Below are 24,181 nucleotides of genomic sequence, written 5' to 3'. Positions count from 1 at the left end.
TATGTATATAAGTGTCATAGAGTCAGCTTAGCCTCCAGGGTACAGATTTTTGTAGTGGAACCTGTAACATGGGAAATGTGTCAATCATTATTTGTCAAAAGTGGTTTATTACTGTGACTGAAAGAAAAGCATTGCTGTCAGTATAATGATACACATGTAATGCACACAAGGTAATGTTCAGCTTTAAATCAAGTGTTAATTGCTCGGTAATGGAAGACTAAGCAATCACAGAATAATGTCATCCTGGAGCCTGAATAATTTCAACCTTATCACCACACTCTGTTCTATAATGGACATTTATATAAAGTGGGAGCATTAGCTATAGTTCACCCTTGTGAGCGCTGCATGACCTTTAATGGAGAATTATAGCTTCTGTTAAAATGTGTATGGTTCCACAGTTACAAAATGTGTCTGTTGTTCCTGCATTACAGAGAACTGGAAATTCCATAGGAGATTTTGTTGTCTCTCATCAACAGCAGGCGATATGGAGTATATATACATGTATGGATAGATAGTGGGTATCATACTAGTATATGGTGTTATACAGAGCATTACGAGTGTATCATACTAGTAAATGGTGTTATACAGAGCATTACGAGTGTATCATACTAGTATATGGTGTTATACAGAGCATTACGAGGGTATCATACTAGTATATGGTGTTATACAGAGCATTACGAGGGTATCATACTAGTATATGGTGTTATACAGAGCATTACGAGTGTATCATACTAGTAAATGGTGTTATACAGAGCATTACGAGTGTATCATACTAGTATATGGTGTTATACAGAGCATTATGAGGGTATCATACTAGTATATGGTGTTATACAGAGCATTACGAGTGTATCATACTAGTATATGGTGTTATACAGAGCATTACGAGGGTATCATACTAGTATATGGTGTTATACAGAGCATTACGAGTGTATCATACTAGTAAATGGTGTTATACAGAGCATTACGAGTGTATCATACTAGTATATGGTGTTATACAGAGCATTACGAGTGTATCATACTAGTATATGGTGTTATACAGAGCATTACGAGGGTATCATACTAGTAAACGGTGTTATACAGAGCATTACGAGGGTATCATACTAGTATATGGTGTTATACAGAGCATTACGAGTGTATCATACTAGTATATGGTGTTATACAGAGCATTACGAGTGTATCATACAAGTAAATGGTGTTATACAGAGCATTACGAGGGTATCATACTAGTATATGGTGTTATACAGAGCATTACGAGTGTATCATACTAGTATATGGTGTTATACAGAGCATTACGAGGGTATCATACTAGTATATGGTGTTATACAGAGCATTACGAGGGTATCATACTAGTAAATGGTGTTATACAGAGCATTACGAGGGTATCATACTAGTATATGGTGTTATACAGAGCATTACGAGGGTATCATACTAGTAAATGGTGTTATACAGAGCATTACGAGTGTATCATACAAGTAAATGGTGTTATACAGAGCATTACGAGTGTATCATACAAGTAAATGGTGTTATACAGAGCATTACGAGTGTATCATACTAGTATATGGTGTTATACAGAGCATTACGAGGGTATCATACTAGTATATGGTGTTATACAGAGCATTACGAGTGTATCATACTAGTATATGGTGTTATACAGAGCATTACGAGGGTATCATACTAGTATATGGTGTTATACAGAGCATTACGAGGGTATCATACTAGTAAATGGTGTTATACAGAGCATTACGAGGGTATCATACTAGTATATGGTGTTATACAGAGCATTACGAGGGTATCATACTAGTAAATGGTGTTATACAGAGCATTACGAGTGTATCATACAAGTAAATGGTGTTATACAGAGCATTACGAGGGTATCATACAAGTAAATGGTGCTATACAGAGCATTACGAGTGTATCATACTAGTATATGGTGTTATACAGAGCATTACGAGGGTATCATACTAGTATATGGTGTTATACAGAGCATTACGAGGGTATCATACTAGTATATGGTGTTATACAGAGCATTACGAGGGTATCATACTAGTATATGGTGTTATACAGAGCATTACGAGTGTATCATACTAGTAAATGGTGTTATACAGAGCATTACGAGGGTATCATACTAGTATATGGTGTTATACAGAGCATTACGAGGGTATCATACTAGTATATGGTGTTATACAGAGCATTACGAGGGTATCATACTAGTATATGGTGATATACAGAGCATTACGAGGGTATCATACTAGTATATGGTGTAATACAGAGCATTACGAGTGTATCATACTAGTATATGGTGTTATACAGAGCATTACGAGTGTATCATACTAGTATATGGTGTTATACAGAGCATTACGAGGGTATCATACTAGTATATGGTGATATACAGAGCATTACGAGGGTATCATACTAGTATATGGTGTTATACAGAGCATTACGAGGGTATCATACTAGTATATGGTATTATATATATGGTATTATATATATGGTATTGCAAAAAATGCTCCTGGTACCATCAAAAAAATAAACAACTGTCCATATTCATCTGTGTAACACACAAGGGACAGGCGTACAAAATGTTACTTCGCTGGTACTTTACACCCCAGCACATGCACTTAGCTCCCTCTAATCAATGCTGGAACGGATGCGGGGAGGTTGGGACTTTCCTACACTGTTGGTGGACATGCCCCAAACTCAAACCCTTAGGGCAAAGCATCACAGCACTGATTTCCAGACTGCTGGACAAACCATGCCCCTTGGATACCTGTTTGTTGCTACTATCTAGGCCCATAGACGCCTTCACCAGAGCAGAGAACAAGTTGATCACACGCATGGCACTGGGGAAATAGCTGAAGTATGGTCAATACTGCACATACCCTCACACAGTACCATTGCCAAAAAGATACAAGACAGTGCCAACATGGATAGCCTCACATCACTGATTCATGAGACACCCAAACATTTTCACAAGACCTGGGACCCATGGAAAAATGGTAATGCCACACTACCCTGGTAGCTGTTACACAAATAGATAACTGCTGATCCTGGATGACCCGGGAACTCCCACTAGGGCATGGACTGGCAGAGAATACCCTGAGCAGAGCGCACCCTTCCCTACCACCCTCCCCCACCTCCCCCCATCTCACCCTTTGGGTGTGCTGCGGGACCTTGGAACTGGGTGATATCCCCTGACCTCACAGCCTCCCTTTACCCTATTGTACCCATAAAACTCCCAACTCCCAAGCTTTTAGCCTCTCTCCTCTCGCACTTTCTCCCATTCTTCAAAGACCACACAGACACATACCTGCACAACCACTGACTAATTCGAAGCCCAAAGCGGAACATGAATGTCACGACGACTACAGGAATGTACCCACAAACCCACCCCAAACTAACAACTTGCCACAACGGGAAACCTCTGAAAGAGCAACCAACAGTAAAAGTAAAATTAACTTTAATCAGTAAATCATAGAAATCTGTCTGTAAGGTGTGTATACTAGTTTTCAAGTGTTTTTTAAGCTCTTGTACATTTTTTTTACTTCCCTCTGCATAAAACTCTTAAATCTTTCTAACTGGTAGAAGAATCAAAGACACATACGCACACAGGTGAGCACGCGCACACACACAACGTGAATTTACAAAGTACTGCAGAATATGTCAGTGTTACATAAATGATGATAGTAATAAATATAACAATAATTATATTATGTCTGACATGCCATTGTTTATTGAGGGGTTATCGTGTTCTTATTAAACTTGATCCATATTTTCTTTGTGTTGTTTTTGTCTGTGGTGTAGAGATTTGCAACTGCTCAGTGCATGGAAATTGAAGCACATTATGGCACAGCTTTCAGAATATTGATAGCCCTGTGCATTTAAGATGAATGTCTCCTTAGCCAGTAGCTAATAGCCACTGTACAGCCCTGGAACTGACGTCTTCGAGCAATCGACTCTCAGACACATAAGCCAGACTTCTATTCCTATTTCTTCAGTTTAACTTACAGACATAAAGCCTTACTGACGATAAGAGTCAAACATCGGAAATATATATTTGTTTCAATGAAGAAAATAAGTAGGGTCACCAGTGTATGTGCTAAACTACCTTAACACATCCTTACGCTATGCCTCTGTTACCTAAGAAAGATATCAAGTCTTTGTAGGCAAATCCTGAAACAGCATTAGTAAGTAGTTTAACTAATCCTAAGCAGACATGAAAGACCGGTTATCCTTATTTTCCAGCGGCAACATATACTAAAAATAGAACATCAAACACTCAGTATCCATAAGAATATATGTCTGATGAATGCTCATTATAGAATGGTACTGACACTTCAAAAAGAGACCAACTGATGTATCAGGAAAATATATCTTGGACCATTCACTTTCAACTGCACAAAGAATATTCCCACTGAGAGCCCATTAAGGGAACACAGATATATGAACTGTGGTGACATAATGACCCGAGGACAGTGGTGGTGAAACGTTGGCTGTTGTCCATGTTTACTACGATGGTCAGCTAGGAAAAGGTCAGCGGCAGCCACTGTGCCATTGATAGCATCATTGCTCTGACACAAAGCAGTTATGAATATCTGGCATCAGGGACATTCCTGGAGGGGAACTGACAGGTGCTGGTGCTCCGATCAGGGCCCTAAAAAAACCCTAGGTATAATTTTGGCACTATTTTGTTGTTAGCCCTGAGTCCCCTGTAATACAGAAATAACACATTCCGTTATAGAAATTGTGAGAGTGCCACCTTAATGCACCACATTTGGAGTTAATTATTCAGCACAGTGTAGTTTATTGTTGTGGCACACCGCCCAAGTGTCCCTATTTAGGAGGGACAGTCTATACGTTTTACTTAAATCCTCTGTCCCTCTTTTCTATCCAATTTTCTTGATGGTCCATGTTGTTGGTGTGTCTCAATGTATTACAGAGCTCCACACTAATAATACTCCCAATAATGTGTAATTGTTCTCAATGACATTTCAGCTTAATAAATTATTATTAGTAAATATCTCGGAACAGAAGCCTTGCCCTGGCCACACTCCCACTCACAAAAATAAAGTGTCCCTCTTTGTCCATTTGCAATTTCGGGAGGTGTGCTGTGAGTGCAGCAATTTTTATAGGGATACTCCAGGCACCCAGACCACTTCTGCCCATTGGAGTGGTCTGGGTGCCAACTCCCACTACTCCTAACCCTGCAACTGTAATTATTGCAGTTTTTTATAAACTGCAATAATTACCTTGCAGGGTTAACTCCACCTCTAGTGGCTGTCTACAAGACAGCCACTAGAGGGAACTTCCTGACTCATAGCAAAGATTTTCTTTGCTAGAGCATCGCTGGACGTCCTCACGCTGTGTGAGGACCTCCAGCGTCGCTCAATTCCCCATAGGAAAGCATTGAAAATATTTTTCAATGCTTTCCTATGGGGAGCGCTAATGCGCATGCGCGGCATTGCCGTGCATGCGCATTAGGTCTCCCCCGGACGGTGGGCAGGATCAGTCTCGTCCACCGGCCGACGGAGTCAGAAGGAGGAGCGGCGCGGAGGAGGAAGCAGCGACGAGGGACATCGTTGCTGCCTCAGGTAAGTTACTAAAGGGGTTTTCACCCCTTCAGCAACTGGGGATTGGGGGAAAGGGAACCTGCAGTGCCAGGAAAACTGATTGTTTTCCTGGCACTGGAGTTTTCCTTTAATGCAGTGGAGTGAAGCAGCATGGTTTGGACCTAATAGTGTTGAGTTTTTAAACTCTAAATGAAATCATAGATTTAGTGACACAGTGTGATTTAAGGAACATTTTACAGTTTAGGGTGGACTTGGGGCATGGTAAAATGCTGGTTTTAGGAGGGGCTTATGTCAACAGACCTATAAAATGTATGCTTGGGCTGAAGCCCCTCATCTCCCCCCCCCCTCCCCTTTCCTCCCCTTTCCTCCCCAGCAGAACTCCTATTTGGTGTCATTAACTTTTACCTCTTTTTTTTTTTTTTTTTGCAATAAAAGGATTTGCATCCTACTAGGCATTAGCTGTTACTTTGATCCCAAAGGCATCAATATGTTTACATTAATCGTTTTATTGCATACACTAAAGCAATTAAAATGCCAATCTTAAACTACACAAAATCTATAATGTGGTTGATAATCTTGTAAATTTGTACATTTTTTTGCATTAAATCTACAAGCAAAGTAAACCAAAATATAAATTATTGCAACAATGCAAGGTGTTCAATCACAGGAATTGTATAAAGAGCCCAAACGAAAAAAAATGACAGTGGTAGATTCCCTTGTACCATAAGCGATAGATGCTTGGAGGGTTTAGTTTAATACAATTTTAATCAAACATAGTATTCTCCACTGACTGCACCTTGATGGGGAGTGGGAAGACTTATAAAGCTAAGGGAGCATGTTGGACAATAGAAAAAGGACCTTTGGAGGGATTGGAGAAAGAGTAAAATGGTATTTGAAGAATACGTGTTCATAGAACAGTTGAGATATTACAGAACATAGCTACTGAGTAGGTCACGGTTTTTAAGGAACTTGGCCCATCTCCAATGCAAGCAAAATAATTATATATACATACTAAGGAACATAGAATTACGATAAATCTGTTTTGAACTTCCCTTTGTCTTTTCATGGTGAAACCAGAGATTAAGAGGAGCCATAAGTGGATACTTAATTTTATAGGGTAACAGCTGGTAAAGAGGGGGGTTTGCATAAAAAAGTGACAATCTCATCACACAAAGGGTTAGAGCTGTATTCTAGCACAACCATCTCCCTCTGCATCCTACAGATTGGTGATACACGTAATCCTCAACAATATTCTCAGCAGAGTTAATCAAGATAATGTGAACTAGTCCTATCAATATAATTCTAACAGCTGGCCATCAAGAGAAACAGTTAAAGATGAAAGGTAGTGGAATATTGAGGGCAAAGTTCTAACAATGGACCACGGGAACCATTGGGAGCAGCAGGAATACGTTATAGTAATTGATCAACATTTAACAAAATTCAAATTGCCACTTTAAACGTGTATATTTCATACCGAGACTGCGGACTACATGAGAAAGATGCATTGTGACATTTTGCATGAGATTCTGTCCTCACCTGTCCTACCTGACCTCCTTTTTTTGCCAGTAATTATCCTAATCTCCAAGGATTGAAAAATTCATGAAATTCAAATTTAATTTTCAAGGGAAGTTACCATTTTATTTTATTTTTTTCCAGAGATGGTTAACATAAGAAATAAAAAAAGAAAAAGAAGGTATAAAATATGCACATTATAATGTAAAAATGTTTCACGGTATGCTTGAATAGGTTCATTCTTCATTTTTGTAGTTTATAGAATGGAAATTTGTACAGTTGACTTATAGAAAGTCTCCAAAGGCTATGTGTCTAGGGTAAACGAGATTTTAAATTTAGCTCTTAAAGTAGTTACTGCCAGACTTCTGAGAAGCATGCTGTGCAGGTAGTTTCCATCTTTGGGTTAACTAGAAATGTACAACTGTCCACTTAGCTCAATATAACCACACTCCAGCCAGTTCAAAGTCAAAGGTGGCATGCAAGCAGAGAGACCCACACATTTGACATAATGTAAGATCATAATCATATTATTCAAGTTGTGTTAAATGTCGTTTTGTTTTGTTTTTCTATCCATTTTCTTGCATTTACATGAGTCCCCATAAACTCCAAAGCCAATTCTGATTACTTTTCAATCACTCTTAATAAAAATTTTAAAAACATTCCTCCCAAGTGTCCCTATTTAGAAAGGACAGTCCCTATTTTGGACCCAAATCCCTCTGTCCCTCTTATTTATCCTAATGTTCTCTTTTCTAAGAACTCTTTATAGTTTCCGTGTCTTAGTATAAAGCATTGCTTCACAGCAATAATACTCCCAGTAATGTGTCTTTAAATTACAAAGAATATGTTCACAAATCAGTCTGTTTTAATAAGATACATTGTTCTTGTTCTAAATTACATTTTAGTTGCAAAAAGTGTTATTAGTATTTTACTGAAAATGTCTCCCTCACTCAAAGCCCTAAAATCAGAGTGTCCTCTTTGTCCGTTTGACATAATGGGAGGTAAGAAAAAGTGCCAAAAAATATAGGTGTAATAAAAAGAAAAAAAAAAAAAAAAAAAAAAACGGATTTGTGCTAGAAAAACACAGCTAGCCATGTATTTACATTTTGTTTTGTTTTTTTAAAAAGGTTCCACTCTAAAAAGGACCATTGTAGTAAACAATTCCCCATATAAATTAAACAAATAACAGGTAATGAGCTTATTTTATACTGTAAATGCTGCCATCTGCAATACTTGATGACAAGTAAATAGGATTTCAATATCCCTTTTTTATAACAGCTGGCTTTCAGGCTAAAACAAGCAAATGAATAGACATTCATCTCAAACAGAACATCTGCAATAGGCTCTCGCAGAAAATACAAAACAAATTGTCCACGCCATAATACTCTCAATTAATTAAAATCCGTTTTGTGAGCGCCTATTCCCTGTTGAAATAAGTGAAACATGAGCTGTTACGGTCCCAATATTTGACTGGTTTATTTCACTGTGCCAATAAAAGAGTTATTTTGTGAAGTCAATTCACAAGATGGCAGGCAATAAAGGCATGAGGAAGGAAGGCAGTGAAAGGTATGTCAACTCCTCGAGTGCCACGGGTTTCAATAACCACTCTGCAATACGCAGAATCCCCCTGTGGCACTTAAGGAGTTATTAAGGGTCCCACGAGTCTTAGATAATAGAAACAAACAGAACAGATGATGTGTTTCCATGATGCAGGTACTTAGCTGTTGTCATCTGGAAAAAAAAATTAATTGACCATTTTGGTGCTGTGGGGCCAAAGACACCAAGAAAATGCAACTGATTTATTATATTGTTTTAGTTATTATCCAATTTAAAAAGATGCCACAACATAAATTAAAAAGAATAATTTAATATTGAATACACCCAATCCAAATATGCATAGATTTTATTATGCTTTTCGTCTTTGGAGGTAAATTTAATAACAGCTTGTAAAAGCTGCAGATCTCTTGTCTGCAGCCTTTATAAGCCCTCCCCTTCAAACCCCACCCAGACTTTGTGGCTGTCCAATCACAGACTTCCCAATGCAGCTCAATGAGAAGTCTTTGCAAGACAAGTGCTCTAGGCAATTGCTGCCTCTTGAGCTTCACCGAGCTAAACAATCAGGAAGTAACAGGACTGATTATCTGACTGACGGCCAGGGGGTGTAAAGCTTAATTTATAAAAGAGCCAATTTCTATTGAAATCTGCACTTTTTATAAAATGAAAAAAAAAAAGGACACACCATTTTCACACATAAAGCACTTCAGCAATCAATGGCTTGATGGGGACTGCAGAGGCACGCATACTTCCACAATTTTCCGGAGTATTGTCAGCATGAGAACAGGCAAGTGTAACTAATCAGTTAAAAGCTTTGAAACCTAAACACATCTACTAGGTGACGTCAATTTTACTTCCAGCTCAGGGGAAGTCGTCTACTTGAATTGAAAGATTTCTTCTTAATAATCTGTTCTTAACAGTGTCTCTGTGTCATGTACTTTAATTACGGAACAACACAATACCCTCTAAAGACAGCATGACGTCAGTCATCAATAAGGTCATATTTAGTAAAAGGTCAAGTCCATTATCTAGACAGCAAACTGTAGCAGGATATCACATTTTGTATTGACGCTTGTGATATGTGTAAAAATCTATCGTTTTATTATGTAATAAATTATAAATACAGTAAATGTACATTTAGACGCTATGGCTCTTGTTGATCTTAGACTCCCTGATGTTGGGTAGAGAGTTAAAATAAGACAAAATGTGGTTTTGCCTGTCCAGTTTTTTTAAAAAGAGTGTCCCCTTAAATTCATTTCCCATTATGTTTGCTTATAAATATACAGTATTTAAGACATATGTGTTTGTGAAGTGTAAAAAATTTAAAAAATTTAAATGAATGCAGAAATCCACACTCTTTTATCCTGCAACTGGCTAACAGAGTTAAAACAAGTTAGGTTTTATTTAGATGTGTAAAGTGATACTTCTCCTTTAAATTAAAATAGTCAATCTCAGAACTGTGGCATACATAATAGCAGTAAACTCATTAATGTCATCAATTATGATTAACATTTTCTTACTTAGCTGAAAAGTAAGGGTATTGCCTAATCCCATTAGAATCAATAATGTTTTTTAAGTAAATATACTTCCTTCTTTTACAGAATTAAAGTCACACAGACCACTTCAATTCAGAGAAGTGTACTGGGTGCAGTGGCACTGTCCTTTTAACCTGGCAATGTAAACATTTTTTAGAATTTTTTGAATCTGCAATGTTTAAATTGCACGGTTAAATCCACCTCATAGTGGTTGCCTTCATGACAGCAACTAAAGCGATTTAGCACAGTCACGTGATGCAGAAGCGCTAAGAAAAGCATTGAATATGAATGCTTTTCTGTGGGGAAATTTGGATGTGTGCGGTACTCCCTGAGCATAGACATCGGGTCCCTAATGCTCCTCTACTACGAATATTGTATTCGACCATCACCAGAGGAGACCATGCCCCATCGATGACGTTATAGGAAATGGAAAGCAGAGCAGCGCTGAGTCTCAAACCTTTACTGTTTTATTTCCATTGGAAAAAGGAGGGGGACCTGTATATAAGTAGGGATAGGGGCACTATAATGTTATGTATACAAGTGAGGTATACAGGTAATACAAAAATATTTGACCAACACAATGAATAATATAAAATAAAATACTTGTTTTTTTTTTATAGGATTTTTAAACTTCCGTGGTTTATGATGTCTGAAATACAATTTAATGTAAAAATCCACACAGCTCTATTTAAAGGCAGCCATACTACTTCACCTCAACTAAGTGTCTGGGTGCAGAGGCACTCTAGTTTAACCCTGCAATCTAAAAGACTGGCAATGTGATGATTGCATGATACGCAATGTCTTTCTAAACAGTTAGAAACATGTTTGAATTCCTAACGCTCGAACAGGCAGTGGATGCCTCCATCTTGGCTGTCAATAATTGTTAAAAGATATGCTCTATTCGTTGAACTCAATGAGCTGATGTCTCTTTGTAGGCTAAGTATAAGGTCCAAAAGTATAATTTCCAGAAGGGTTTAAGATGCATGCCATTTTTTTACCCTGCCACTCTCCTAGCTGATGACATAAGCAGATGTTTCAAAAGATATCAGCGAGTCTAGTTCTCACACTGATGTCAGGACAAATAATTTTATCGCTTAGCTGTACTCTCCCCCACCCCCCTTTTTTTGTCACTGTTTTTCGTTTTGTATTGATATTTTCTTTCAACTATAGAGTGCTTCATTGTTATATTTATATATCCATTTGTTGGATACTTTTTTACCAGATTTCATTAAAGGTTATATTTTATCCATGTTTTCCATTCTATGTTTTCCATCAGTATTTTCTAGGACTTCAACCCCTTTTAGGGTAGTGAATAACCTCCCCATTTGGTATGTACAGTGGTAGACAACATCTGTACCACTTTTAGTTCTCAAACTGCAGGAGAAACTTATTGATGGAATAGCAGAGGCAATCTAGCTAAGTATTCTCCTCTGTAATTGTTGTTAGAGGGACACTATAGTCACTACAACAACTACAGCTTATTGTATTTGTTCTGGTAAATATAATTAGTTCTTCAGGCTTTTTATATCAAACACTGTGTTTTTAGAAAAAAAATCAGTGTTTACATTACAGCCTAGTGATAACTCCAGTGGCCACTCCTCAGATGGCTGCTAGAGGTGCTTCCTGGGGCAGTGCTGCACACTGTGCAGTACTGCCATACAATGCCTCCACCCGCTGCGTCCAGACACTGAACTTTCCTCATAGAGATGCATTAATTCAATGCATTTCTACAAGTAGATGCTAATTGGCCTGGCTGGCGTTTGGCCCCAACATCACCCGCCCAATTTAATTGGCGGAGATCATCAATTCTGAGATGGAGATTGGGGCAGGTCAGGCACTGGCAGACCCACACAGTGCTGGGAAAAAGGTAGGTTTTAACGCTTTCTATTGGGGCTAAGGGAGATAAAGTGATTTAAAGGGTGATTTTAACAGTTTAGAGTCAGGAATATGTGTTTGTGTTCCTGATCATATAATGTTCCTTTAAGTATGTCTTACTACCATTTTAAATAAAACTATACTTTTTACTGGGATAGATGAACAGATTGCGTTGCATTTTTGGAACAAACATTAATTAGAATTTGGTAAAAACTCATTGCGAACATTGCTTTAGTGATGAGTCATTCAAGACACGATTCTCCAAATTCTATTATTTCCCCAAAGCAATAAGCTGCGGTTAAAAAATAGAAGAAAAAAAAAAAAGGAAACCAATATTTTCCTTTCATTTGTAATGATCCAAGATTCTAATAAATTCATTCTGCATTAGATTCTGCTAATACAAAACCAATTAGTACCTCCTAATTAGAGCCAGTGTAGCAAATTTCTGTCTGTTGCAAAACATGTTTTCATAACTAGTCAAAAAAAGACAGAAGTGGTTTGCATAAAACGCTTATTTAACAGCACCAAGCACGAGTTACATTTCACTGAACAGACATATTAACAAATGTGCTGGCATTTGTCTTTTGACTTTTTACGGTGAATGCTTTAAACCCTATGGTACATCATGACACATGACATTAATAAAAAGTCATATTTTCAATGCCAGTTCATTCTTTGGGAAAAGGCAACAGATGGGCTATTTCACTGTAATGCGATGGATAGGTGTGGGCTTCTGGACTGTAATTCACATTAGACTGTTCTATTCACCTCATTGACTCTCACCCAGAGGCTGATTAAGACAATGCTTTTGAGCAAGAAGGTGCAAAATGGCTGTCGACATGATTAGAGTGAGTGCTTATCTCACTCTTCTCTCCTTGTTGAAAGTGGTGAAAAGGTGATAGCGTGGCATAAATCATTTTCAGATTGTTTTATGCAAATTGTGTACAATGTATGGAATATCAAAGGATTTAGGGAGATGTTGAGAGCTTGTAAGAGCAGAGAACGTTTCCATTTAAAAGACAACGCATAAAACCGTCGGAAAATTCAGTATAAGCTTATGTCAGAATATGAAAAGAGTATTTTTTTTTTCCATGGATAAAAAGCGAGGCAGACAGATAGACATGTTGACAGACAAACAGACAGACAGACAGAAAGACAGACAAATGCAGACACAAACAGGGAGGAAGCCAGAATGATAGACAGATTGCCAGAATACAATATGTACAGGACATATGTTTATTTAAAGGTATGCATTCCACACCAGGCTATGTTAAAAGGTAATGTTATTTTTTGAAGTTATCAATTGTATTTATTTTTTGTTAGAAATTGTAAATTAACGTCCATTCTCCACTTAGCCATCAGCTGGCCCCTTCCTCCTACTGTAGTGTTAGCTTTGTCTTGAAACAGTACAGCTGTACATAATGTTTTTCCATAGATCTATACCCTACTGAAAGGCTGAATGGGCTCTCTCATGGCTTTCTATAAGAGAGCTTGTATAGCCACTGTGCGACGGTGATCACCTAATTAGTCATAAACTGTGAATATTCACACACTTCTGTTACCTCATGTAAGCAGTGTAATTGATGATTAACATGCGTGAAGGTATTTGCCACTATATCTGCCATTGGCTGGCGAACTTACATGCATAGACGTGCCTTGTAGCGGCCCTTTAATACACCTTCAAGTCAATTTAGGTCGTCTGTCATCACCCTCACCAAGGTAAATTCAATAATAGCAGATCAACCTCCATTGAGCTGAAAGCACAGCTCTAGAACTCACTCTGCACAGACAGCAGAACAACTAAGGGCCACAGACTTTCACGTAACTGCCAAGTGTCCCTATTTAGGAAGGACAGTCCCTATTTTGAGCCCAAATCCATCTGTCACTCTTTTTCTATCCTAGTGTTCCTCTTTTCTAGGAGCGTTGAATTTTCACTTTCGTGAATAACCCAGATGGGTTTTCAGCATTGCTTCTCTGTCTTACTAACCTCTCACCTCTTCACCCTGCCCTCCCCCCAACGTAATCTTTCATCCTCTTTCCTTCTGTTTTTGCACTCTGTCACATTGTTTACCTTTGTCACTTTCCATCCCAGGTTCTGAACTCGTTGAATCAGGGCTTGCTCTGTTTATCCTACAGACAGGCAACCTGACAGGAACGCATGCATGTATTTATAATGTACTGCTTACACATTTAATGCTTTACAGAACTCATCATGGTTTAATTGAAATTATAATTAAAATATTCTGATACATTTCAAAGTAGCAAATCTCAAAGTCGAACTGCTGCACTTTTTTAAATTAAAAAAAAAAACCTTACCAAAATAAAAGATTTTTTTTTTTTTTTAAATACACAATAGTTTTATTTTAAAATGTAGATTAAGAATACTGTGTAATTTAACTGACACTGCTGCAGTGCCTTGTATGAACACATGTGAGTACTACATTATTGAAGGAATGCCAAAGTGAACTTGTGCTCATGTGCCTTTCTCTGCAAATGCCCTAGAAGCAACGTCAATCAATCTTTGGAACTCTAGATGTTGTGAACTACATCTCCCAGGTAAGTGTGTTTTTTACCTTTACCTTTCAAAAGTGTTTACTGGAAATAGAGATCATTTCACATAAACTGATTTCTGTGTGCACCTTAAAAGGTTGTCAAAAAACCATACCTGCTAATTTTGCCTCCCACTCATACTGGGCACAGGTGAACAACCAAAAGAGCAGTCTGCCAAGAGGGAAGGAGTCACTCATTAGAGGGATGGGCCCACTCATAAAGTGGGCAGTACTGCCCCAAAGTTGAGTGGCCAAGTTGACTCACAGCTCACCTATTTAAGGAAGACCATGCATGGAGCACTGTTGGTCCAAGTGGCCTGTCCCCTCCTTAATCCTGAAATCTGTCCAACAGATTTAATCTGTTTTTGCTGGTAAAGGATCACAAAATGTGAGACTGTACTGGCAAACTCGGGTCTGTTGGCACCTATGCTTATCATGTCTACCATTACTCTGAAAGGATGCAGCAGGAAGTGATGGCAAAAATGTAACACATAACATTCAGTCCTGAAAATAAAACAGTAAAAATATCAATATGAAGGACAGGAATCTCCACGTCATAAATTTCAGTCATCTTGCTGTCTCCACGTTTGAAACTGGTAGCAAGTTACATACTAACTACTGCATGCTACATACTGTTAAATGTAAAACCCCTAAAAATAAACTCTCAATTGCTGTGGGTATCTTACTCATGTTGACTGTGCACTACAAAAATCCTCTCTCAAAGCTAATTTCGTGCATGAAAAATGTGTGTAGATAATGTTGACTGTATCACTCTTTTGCAATATCTTCCGTTTTACTGTTGAAATTGTGGCTTTCAGTCTTCGTAGGGATCAATAGCTTAGCTGTCTATACAAATCATGTTCCCCTTTTTATACACACTTCTGTTATATTTTTGTTTTGGTTTTTTAAATAAAACTCATGCAATTAAATTTCCCTGTTGTGTGCTAGCCTATTTAGCGGAACTTGAAAAGAAAAGGCATTCAGTTTCCCATGTGATATGATATGAAGTTCTGAGTTAGTTTCTAAAGACAAACTGAGTGGAATAGAGCACTGTGTGTGTGTATATATATTTATATATACACATACCAAATAAGTTGTGGTATTATGAGGCAAAAATGTGGTTCTTTGTTGAGCTCATTTGCATATGCCTACCCAGAATCCCTTGCAGTAGTGAGAGCACTGTTCAAGTGAGATTTCTGTGGTAAAAGCAAGTCGTATGGCTTGTCTGGTGTGTGTATTTGTGTTTAACATTGCATTAGCCATCTATCTATATATATACATCTATATCAAAGAAACACAGTAATCTCATAGTTATAGTAGAACTAGAAATGGACAAAATATAAATGCTATCATAAGAACAAAAGTTTTTATTAATTGGATTTTGATCAACTGGCATCTAGCTTAAAAACCTACAAATTAACTTAGTTTAAAAAATCTTCAACTATACTTTGGTACATTTTGGAAGTAGACTGTACGCACCACACAAGTCACTGTATTGTACGTAAACCCAACATCAAGTTGCCTTTCTGAAGGATATAGAAAAGGCGATGCATTTTCAATCTGGCCTGTCTATCAATAATATTAATGTGCTTTAATAATCAAACTTAAGAGACTGTAAAACCTTGCACCCAAAACACAATCAGGGACATTTACTAAAATGTATATTTGGAAGTAAAAAAGTTAACTGAATGGATCGGCCAAAATATGTGCGTCGTAAAATTAGCTGGGTTGGACAATTGTTTCGAAATTGGCTATTTAAATCTAAAATTCACCAGTCCTATGACAATTCTTCACAATACTGAATTTGTGAATAAACATGATTATAAGGAATTTCAGTTGATGTGCTCTATGCTTCGCTTTTCAAATTTGAAGGGATAAAAGAAAGTGAAATTCCTAATTACCTCAATGGCACCTGACAGCAGGGAAAGAGAGTTTTGCAAGCACTGAGAGAAACTTTCCCCCCCAAAAAATACTTCTTCTACCATAAGCACTAAAGTATGTTGTAGTGGTTATGGTGCTTAGGACGCATTATGTCCTTTCAGTGAAAATAAAATCCTCACGGACATTCAGGCTGTCCATTAGAAACGTCATTCTTTTTATTTTTCTTTTTTTTCATATATTCTCCACAAATAAGTGCAATACTAATTTGGAAGGCCATCAAAGGATTAAACTTCCAGCAGATTTTGCAACGTAATAATATTTGCAGAAACCTCTCAGCCACAGCTAAAACCATGGCAGACTAACTCCATTTAAAAAAGGAAATCACTCTCAAAATAAGACAGGAAGCAATGTGTTTTTATATATTTTACAAAGCACAGCAGATACATATCACTGCTCGAGAACTGTTTACTGTCATACAAATCTTTACTTTTGGCATTGAGACACAAAGCTGTATTTTTAAAATTTGATCAAATGCATACCTAAACTTATGCAGTACACAACATAATAAAATCTTAACATAGCCTAAGAAAAAAATATTCCAAAAACACACTTCTCGTACCGTGCTAAGCACCTTTTAGCACTTTACAACTAAAAATATACATATATTTTTGCATTTAATTCATCTGTAGACCATTTGAAATGTACTTTTAGTAAATAGCGTTGCTTTCTTTTCAGCTGGACTTAAACACATTTTCACTCAACGTTTTTGAATACTGGTATATTTGCAATGACGGGAATGTTTCCGTAAAAGAAATGCATATATATTATGAGAAAGTAAACATTAATTGAAGCACACAAAAGAAAAACTATTTTTGAAACATTTAAAAATTAACTCATATGGCTCTAGAACTTGCAGAGACTTGATGCGTGACAGTGTGTACCCGATCTCACATCTGTCTAGGTTCGACAAAATATGCCAAGGCAACAGAAACGACAAAAAGAAAATCCCCAATTTTGATGCAACTACGTCTGTACTCTGAATAGACTTGTCTTACCATAGATAGGGATGTACCTTTTGGCCACTTGTGGATTTGTACTTGAAAACTCGTAAAAAAAACTATGTGTACAGTTCCTGATGAAATAATTTGGTATTATAAATATTAATGAAATATGAAATATTGTTTTTCAACTCAACAATGAAGTACGGTACTCTGACATATGGTAACTATTATTATAATTGACTTGAGCTCAATTTAAAAACCAGCAACACACATAACAAAAACAGTAAAGCTTAATGAAGTGCAATACTTCAGTCTGCACAAGAGAACTGTGTGTATTATACTTTTATTTTAGAATGACGTCAGGCCTAGAAGAAGTGTTTTGGCTTCAAGGTATAATGGGTACTTTGTGTTTCGCCCGTTCAAAAATGACATTCATGCAGAGTAAAGTTTGGATTTTGTGTTAGTAGTTGTGTAACTCCGAGATCCATGTTAATAAATCCATCTGTTTTTTTATTTTTTTTTATTTAATAAAGTAAACATTTAAGACAATTTTTTTTTTCACAATATGTAAAAAAGAAATACTAAAGGTACTTTGAAAGGTAATCACTGATAAATATTGTAAAACATATTGACTTTCTAGGCTCTGGAAGTTAAATATAGCCACACGGTTTGCCGTAGGTAAGAAGAGATTTAACCTTTTGAGTGCCAAAAGAGAGCCCAACAGTTTGCTTAAAAACCTAGAATATTCCACCTTGCTGCTTCCCGTTACTGTAAGATGGAATACAGAGGTTTCACAAATATTTTGTAGTTTCAGTACACTGGAATGGAAGCGGCCATGCCACTGGTTTCAATAGAAACATTGCAATCTTAAATCCTCTCAAAGGAAACAGAATTACTGTAATATAAAGCCACTCACAAGACAACATCTGTCAGATGCTATTGGAAAATTGCACTCCAAGAAAAGTGCCCTGTGGTTAATGGTATAGACTGGAGCAGCTACAGACACATCGAAGAGGTTGTTGTGTTTTTTTTTCTTGACAGTCGAAATGCCCTTTTTGGTTACTATGAAGATGGCAACACTGAGGCAGGAATATTCACATTGCATTTGGTAGACCAGCTATACATCTTTTGTTACTGGATAATTAATAAAAAATAGAATGGGAGAGGCCTTTTATTCTTATGTGTTACAACCCGATAACCAACAGGTCACTCTTCACCTGTAACTCCCATGATCCTCAGTCAGCCTAACACCAGTTACCTGAAATAAATCTACTGTTTGATAAAGGAATATAAACGTTTTGCAAATACACCTCTCAGCGTGCACAGCCAGTCATCTAATGGGTTTAATTATTACTATTATTGACATTTATATAGCGCCAACAGATTCCGTAGCGCTTTACAATATTATGAGAGGGGGGGAATTAATCATAAATAGAACAATTACAAGAAAACTTGCAGGATTTATAGGTTGAAGAGGACCCTGCTCAAACGAGCTTAAACGTCTGTAGGAGGTGGGTCATAAAGCACATTAATGAATGGTTTGACAAATAAGAGTGCTCCAATTGCTATATTTGACAGGGTTTGTATAAAAGATACATTTCTACACCACAGATTGATAGATAGTTGTGACTATAGTAGACCAACAGACATGTTGCTTTTTTTAAGAAGACACAAAAGTAGTACACCAACAGGGCACAATGCAAAAAATGTTTATATAAAGGTTTAGGCATAATATTTTTATACGTTTTGGATTCTGAAATTTCCATAACCTGGAAAGCTAAAACAATGTAACAAATGTCTCAATGGGACAAAATCACCACGATATATCACAACCTAGTAAATGTCTCCATTAAATAATACAAATAACATACACTATGTAATGTTTTGTAAATCTGTGCATATAAAGCTTGAACTACTAACACTGAATTAAGATAAAGATTGGAAGAGAGGTTTATATTTCATAATTTTACAAAACACCAGAATACACGTTGTCAGGAGGAGAGAGGGGGGGTAAGCTGAGGTACATATTGACCAGGGATTGTACTGACCTAGGTTCTGCCTACCTTTGCCTAAATTTCATACCAGCCACAGTATAGCTTAGAATTCATTTCAATGTACAATTGGAGGGCGAAAGCTGGATATTCTAAGTTAAGTCCGCGTCACTACTCCACTCTCCATGTTACATATAGCATTATCCCATACAAGTGATATATTAACTTCTAAAACCCATTCTGCTATAACCAAGTTCTTATAATGGATTCACTGTTTTCGTGCTATGACCAGCTTTCTCTAAGAGATCCCCCTTGTTATAATATGCCACATTCTCTAATAGCCAGTCGCCTATAATACAGGCCGACTGCTGCTGTATTCTGCTATAACACCTGGTATAACCTGCCATAAATAATAGAGTCTTGTTAGACTAAGGCTCATATAACAGTGGCTCCTGCCTCTAATAATAGAAGCCCCTGTGATAACCAGTCACCGATAAAAGAGGCCAACAGCTATAACCAGGCTCGTATAATGGAGCAGTGTGCCATAATCAGAGCCTCTCGTAAGAGAGTAACAAGACTTCTATAATAGAGCACCCTGCTATAACAGTCTCCTGTCATCACATTATAAACACATAACATAAGCAACCGGCGAAGCCAAGCTCTCTGATTTTAGAATATGTTTCACATGAATAGGGTCCCCAACTGCAAATGCCAAAATATACAGCAATAAACAGGATCTAGAACCACAAGAGCTGAATATTTAAAACAGAACTAAAAGCAGGAACCCATTTTTTGTAAAAGAAGTGGAAGCCCAATTCTACATTTAATCTTTGGTAATAAAAGGCAGAAACTCCCTTCGTACAATTCCCCAAACTGAAACACAAGCTCACGTTTCTACGATTATTTCTGCTCAGAAAAAAACAGGAACGCATTTTCTACAATCTGTGCATTTTACAAAAAAAATGTATTTAATTCCCAGGTTAAAGAAAAAGCAGGAACCATCAACTATGATTAATTCCCTCATGGTAAAAAAAAACCCACAGTTCCCCTAGACTATGGTTGGTACAGCATGATGTCTAAATATATCATTTGTGGGATTCCCCAAATTTAAAGTAGAACCCTCCATTTAGCAAAATGTACAACTCTTCTTCAACAACAAGTCTGTCACTTAAAATCTGGAGAACCCTACTCAATATAGTCATATATGTTGCATGAAAGGTTGGTGGCACAGTAGAATGTTATTTTATGACCAACTGTGCATCTTCAACATTTTTTAGAAACCTATCCCCTCACCTCCAATGCTCTAAAAAACTAATAAAACAGATGATATATATATATATATACACACGCCTTTAACATTTTATATGACAATATGGTAACCAATGGCTCTAGTGGAAGACCCACATTAAAAAAATAGGGGAAGCTCTTTTCTATAGAACATTTTTTCTCTACATAACACACCATTTTGCATCACTTACAACAGATGAAAAAAGACCTTTTAACCCCATGCAGAACACAAACACAAATACAACGATCTCTTCTGGCCAGCTATGCCCAGCATCACAGCAGTGAGAAGTAAAAATGGCTGGGAAGCCCCATTGCTCTTTGAGATTGTTTTTCTTGTCACTTTCTCATGCTACAGCAAGCACACCAGACATGAGTGACAAATGTATGAGGTGCACTTCACAGACTAAAATCACTCTCTGCTGGATCAGGTCTGGTCTAGCATCCCCAACACAACAGATCACAGGCATAAAAGGGGCTAAATAAAATATACAGACCACACATGATTGCTGCATAGGGCATCCAACATGCCCGACTCCCCATTAATAAAATGAGTGCCACAGTCTCCAAGCTGAATGACTGGACTTATTTATACTCAGTCAAGTGGCAATGATGCCATCACTATTATCCAAGATCCAAGGGAACTGAATGCCAGAACACAATCTGCCACCATTGCCAGACAGGGCAAGTTTATTACCCTGTAAGACACATCTACAAATAGATCCATGAAAAGTTTACACGTCTGTGGGATTTTCAGAAGCAGCATCAGTGTAGCACCTACCCAGCATCAGTGCAACACTTACCTTACAAAAACCCTGCTACTCTTACTATGCATCTCTACAGTTCCAGCATCAGTAAATCCTTCAACATCTCCTTGGATGAAGACTTTGATACATTGTATTTGTTCCACTCAACATTCTATCCCCCCAATGCTTCTCACAAAGGTTCAATTTAAAAAAGGTTGATTTTTTTTAATCCTATAGAAACTGTATAGATTTATTTTAAAGGTAGTTTAAATGGCAAAGGGGACTACCATACCCCCCTCCAAAAAAATACCAGCCAGTGAGATGCCACTGCATGTCTGGGATGGAGAGGAGAGCAGAGGCACCAGTGCCTGAATGCAATGCTATGGAAGCACTTACCGTAACCTGGCTTGGCAAAGAAGCTGGTCCCCTGTGTGGCTGCTGAGGTCCTAGCCTGGGATCATCTCTGTCCATATTGCTGCCCCTGTCCCTCTTCTCCCGGCTGCTGCTGCTACCTCCACCAGCACCACCTCCTCCTCCCCTCTGCTCGTCCCCTGAATCCAGGCTGCTAAAATTCCACACGATGAGGGTCTGAACGAGCAGCACGGTGAGAGCCGCCACAATAGCAGAGCGAGATCGCCTGGCGATCCGGCGAGGGCAAGAAACAGCCACCATGTTCAGCAGCCGCCTGGAGACAGAGCCCCAGCCGATCCTCAGCCGCTCTCTCTCTCATAGACACACATACACATCCACACACGCACAGGCACACACACAGGCAGACAGGAGGCACGACGTCACCACAGAGAGGTGGGGATCTGAAACTGGGAAGGCCATGATGGTTGTGGCAATGTGGCAGCCACCCCCCTCCTCTCCTCTCCCTCCATCCCCTCTTTTTTCAAAGCTGGAGGGATGTAGCCACAGGAGAAAAAGGAAATCCACACAATGGGAGAACCCCCCTCCCCCCCTCTACTGCCTTAGCAGAGTGTAATATGATGAGAGTGTTATCTCTAAGTTAAACATTTTAGTTGTTGGGATGCTAGTTATCTCAGTTAATAGTTTAGTTGTAGGTGTGCTGCTTTTTTGGGGAGAGGGGTACATAGTGATACATCTTCAGGGAATGGTGCATGGATAGAATTAACCTTAAGAATATACTGGGGTTTTTGTTTTTTTTTGTTTTTTTTTAGCAACAAAAGATACCTCAACGTTCATCTTTTTTGTTTGTTTATTATTATTTATAAAAAAACAATTTTCTCTTATAATGTTTTTTTATTTGTTTGTTTCTCTTGCACTTTTTTTTCTTTTTTTTTTTAGTTCTGCAAAATGATGAGAATTCTCACAAGCAAGTAATTCAAATCAATAATTGGTTAAAAAAAAAATGTACGTACATTGGATGTAAATTCACTACAGGATACCTAACAAATAGTCGTACAGAGTTATTCACTAAAGTGAGAATTTTTAGGACATCAACTTAAAATTAAAGTGAATTTCAAATTTTAGACCGAAAAATTGCTGAACTGGAAATCTAGCTGGCTTCGAAAATGTATGCAATTTGTTTGATTTTGCCTTAACTGTGCAATTTAATTTTGAATTTACTTTAAATGTGCAACAATTCTCACTTTAGGAAATCATTTTATGTTGTCCTTTTTTCATTTTCTTTCCGATTTTAAGCTTTTTTGAGGAAGGAAGGCTCTTTTCAACCACTATTCCTGTAAGTTAAACATGTTTTGTTAGAATGACTTGTTTGTCTTCTTTTAACTGTTGTACTACTCTGCACAATATGGTGGCTCTGTATAATTGCAATAGTAATTGTAGGTGTTCTGCAGTTAGCTGGAAATAAATGATTAAGTAATGCGGCATTTCTGGCTGCAAACACGGCATTCCTGGACACTAAATCCTGTGCAAGAGTGCATTTGCAATGGTCTGCACCTGTGAGGCCATTGTGTACTGACTAGCAGGTCATTATAATAGCACAAATGTGCCAAGCTGACATGCCTTCCTTTTTTGCATGCCTGCCACTTTACTACAAGTGACTCACATAGTTATGACACCTCCTCATTGGCCCTGCTCCCCATAGTCCCATTTCATGCTGAGAAAAGTTTTGCGTAATATATTTACTAAACAAAATGCAAAAACATATGCGATAAGGAGGAAAGGAGGAAACAGGCTCAAATGTCATTAGCTTGCATTTAGGGATGCACTGTTACTGTAGAAGGGGTATGACAGTCATTTGCTGGAGGTACTACCGTCACTGTAGGACAGCCGACCCATAACTACTCCAGGACTCAGTGCTGGTCATTGATGGGCAGTTGGTGTTTTACACCAGTGCCCAACAGCCCGGTGAACCTGAGTGCAATTTTAGGTGGAGGGGTGGACCTTGCCTCTGTAAAGGAAGCTGAGAATTAAGCATTTGCTGGCTTAGTATGCCAGTTATCTGTTTCCTCCACTTTCAGGGATCTCAGAATAGAGAGTGCTGAAATATTTGATGCCATACCCCTTCTTCTGCCTTTTTACATGCCCAAGAAAAGTATAAGTGAGCTGTTGTAAAGACTAAGAGCAATGAGTTCACGTCTACTCAATTCTTAGGTTCCGTTCCGTCCATTAAACTGTCAATGATAACCACAAGGTACAAGGAGGATGAGGGCTCAATTAATGCACATAATTATTTATTCCGTTTTGTTTTGCAATATAATTG

General features: G+C 37.9%; 1 protein-coding gene across 1 annotated transcript in view; it reads right to left on the bottom strand.

Moving 5' to 3' along the window:
* Positions 1 to 22,200, bottom strand: part of XYLT1 (xylosyltransferase 1) — a 281,468-nt gene extending 259,268 nt beyond the window's left edge. The window contains exon 1 of the mRNA XM_063430321.1: positions 21,889 to 22,200. Within this exon, the coding sequence (XP_063286391.1) occupies positions 21,889 to 22,164 (276 nt within the window). The 5' untranslated portion in view covers positions 22,165 to 22,200. The remainder of the gene's footprint in view (positions 1 to 21,888) is intronic.
* Between the last annotated feature and the right edge of the window lie 1,981 nt (positions 22,201 to 24,181).

This window comes from Pelobates fuscus, chromosome 8 (genome assembly GCF_036172605.1).
Source record: "Pelobates fuscus isolate aPelFus1 chromosome 8, aPelFus1.pri, whole genome shotgun sequence".
Classification (NCBI taxonomy): Eukaryota; Metazoa; Chordata; class Amphibia; order Anura; family Pelobatidae; genus Pelobates; species Pelobates fuscus.
The sequence above is the reverse complement of the archived record's forward strand: the minus strand, read 5'-3'. Positions and strand labels throughout refer to the sequence as shown.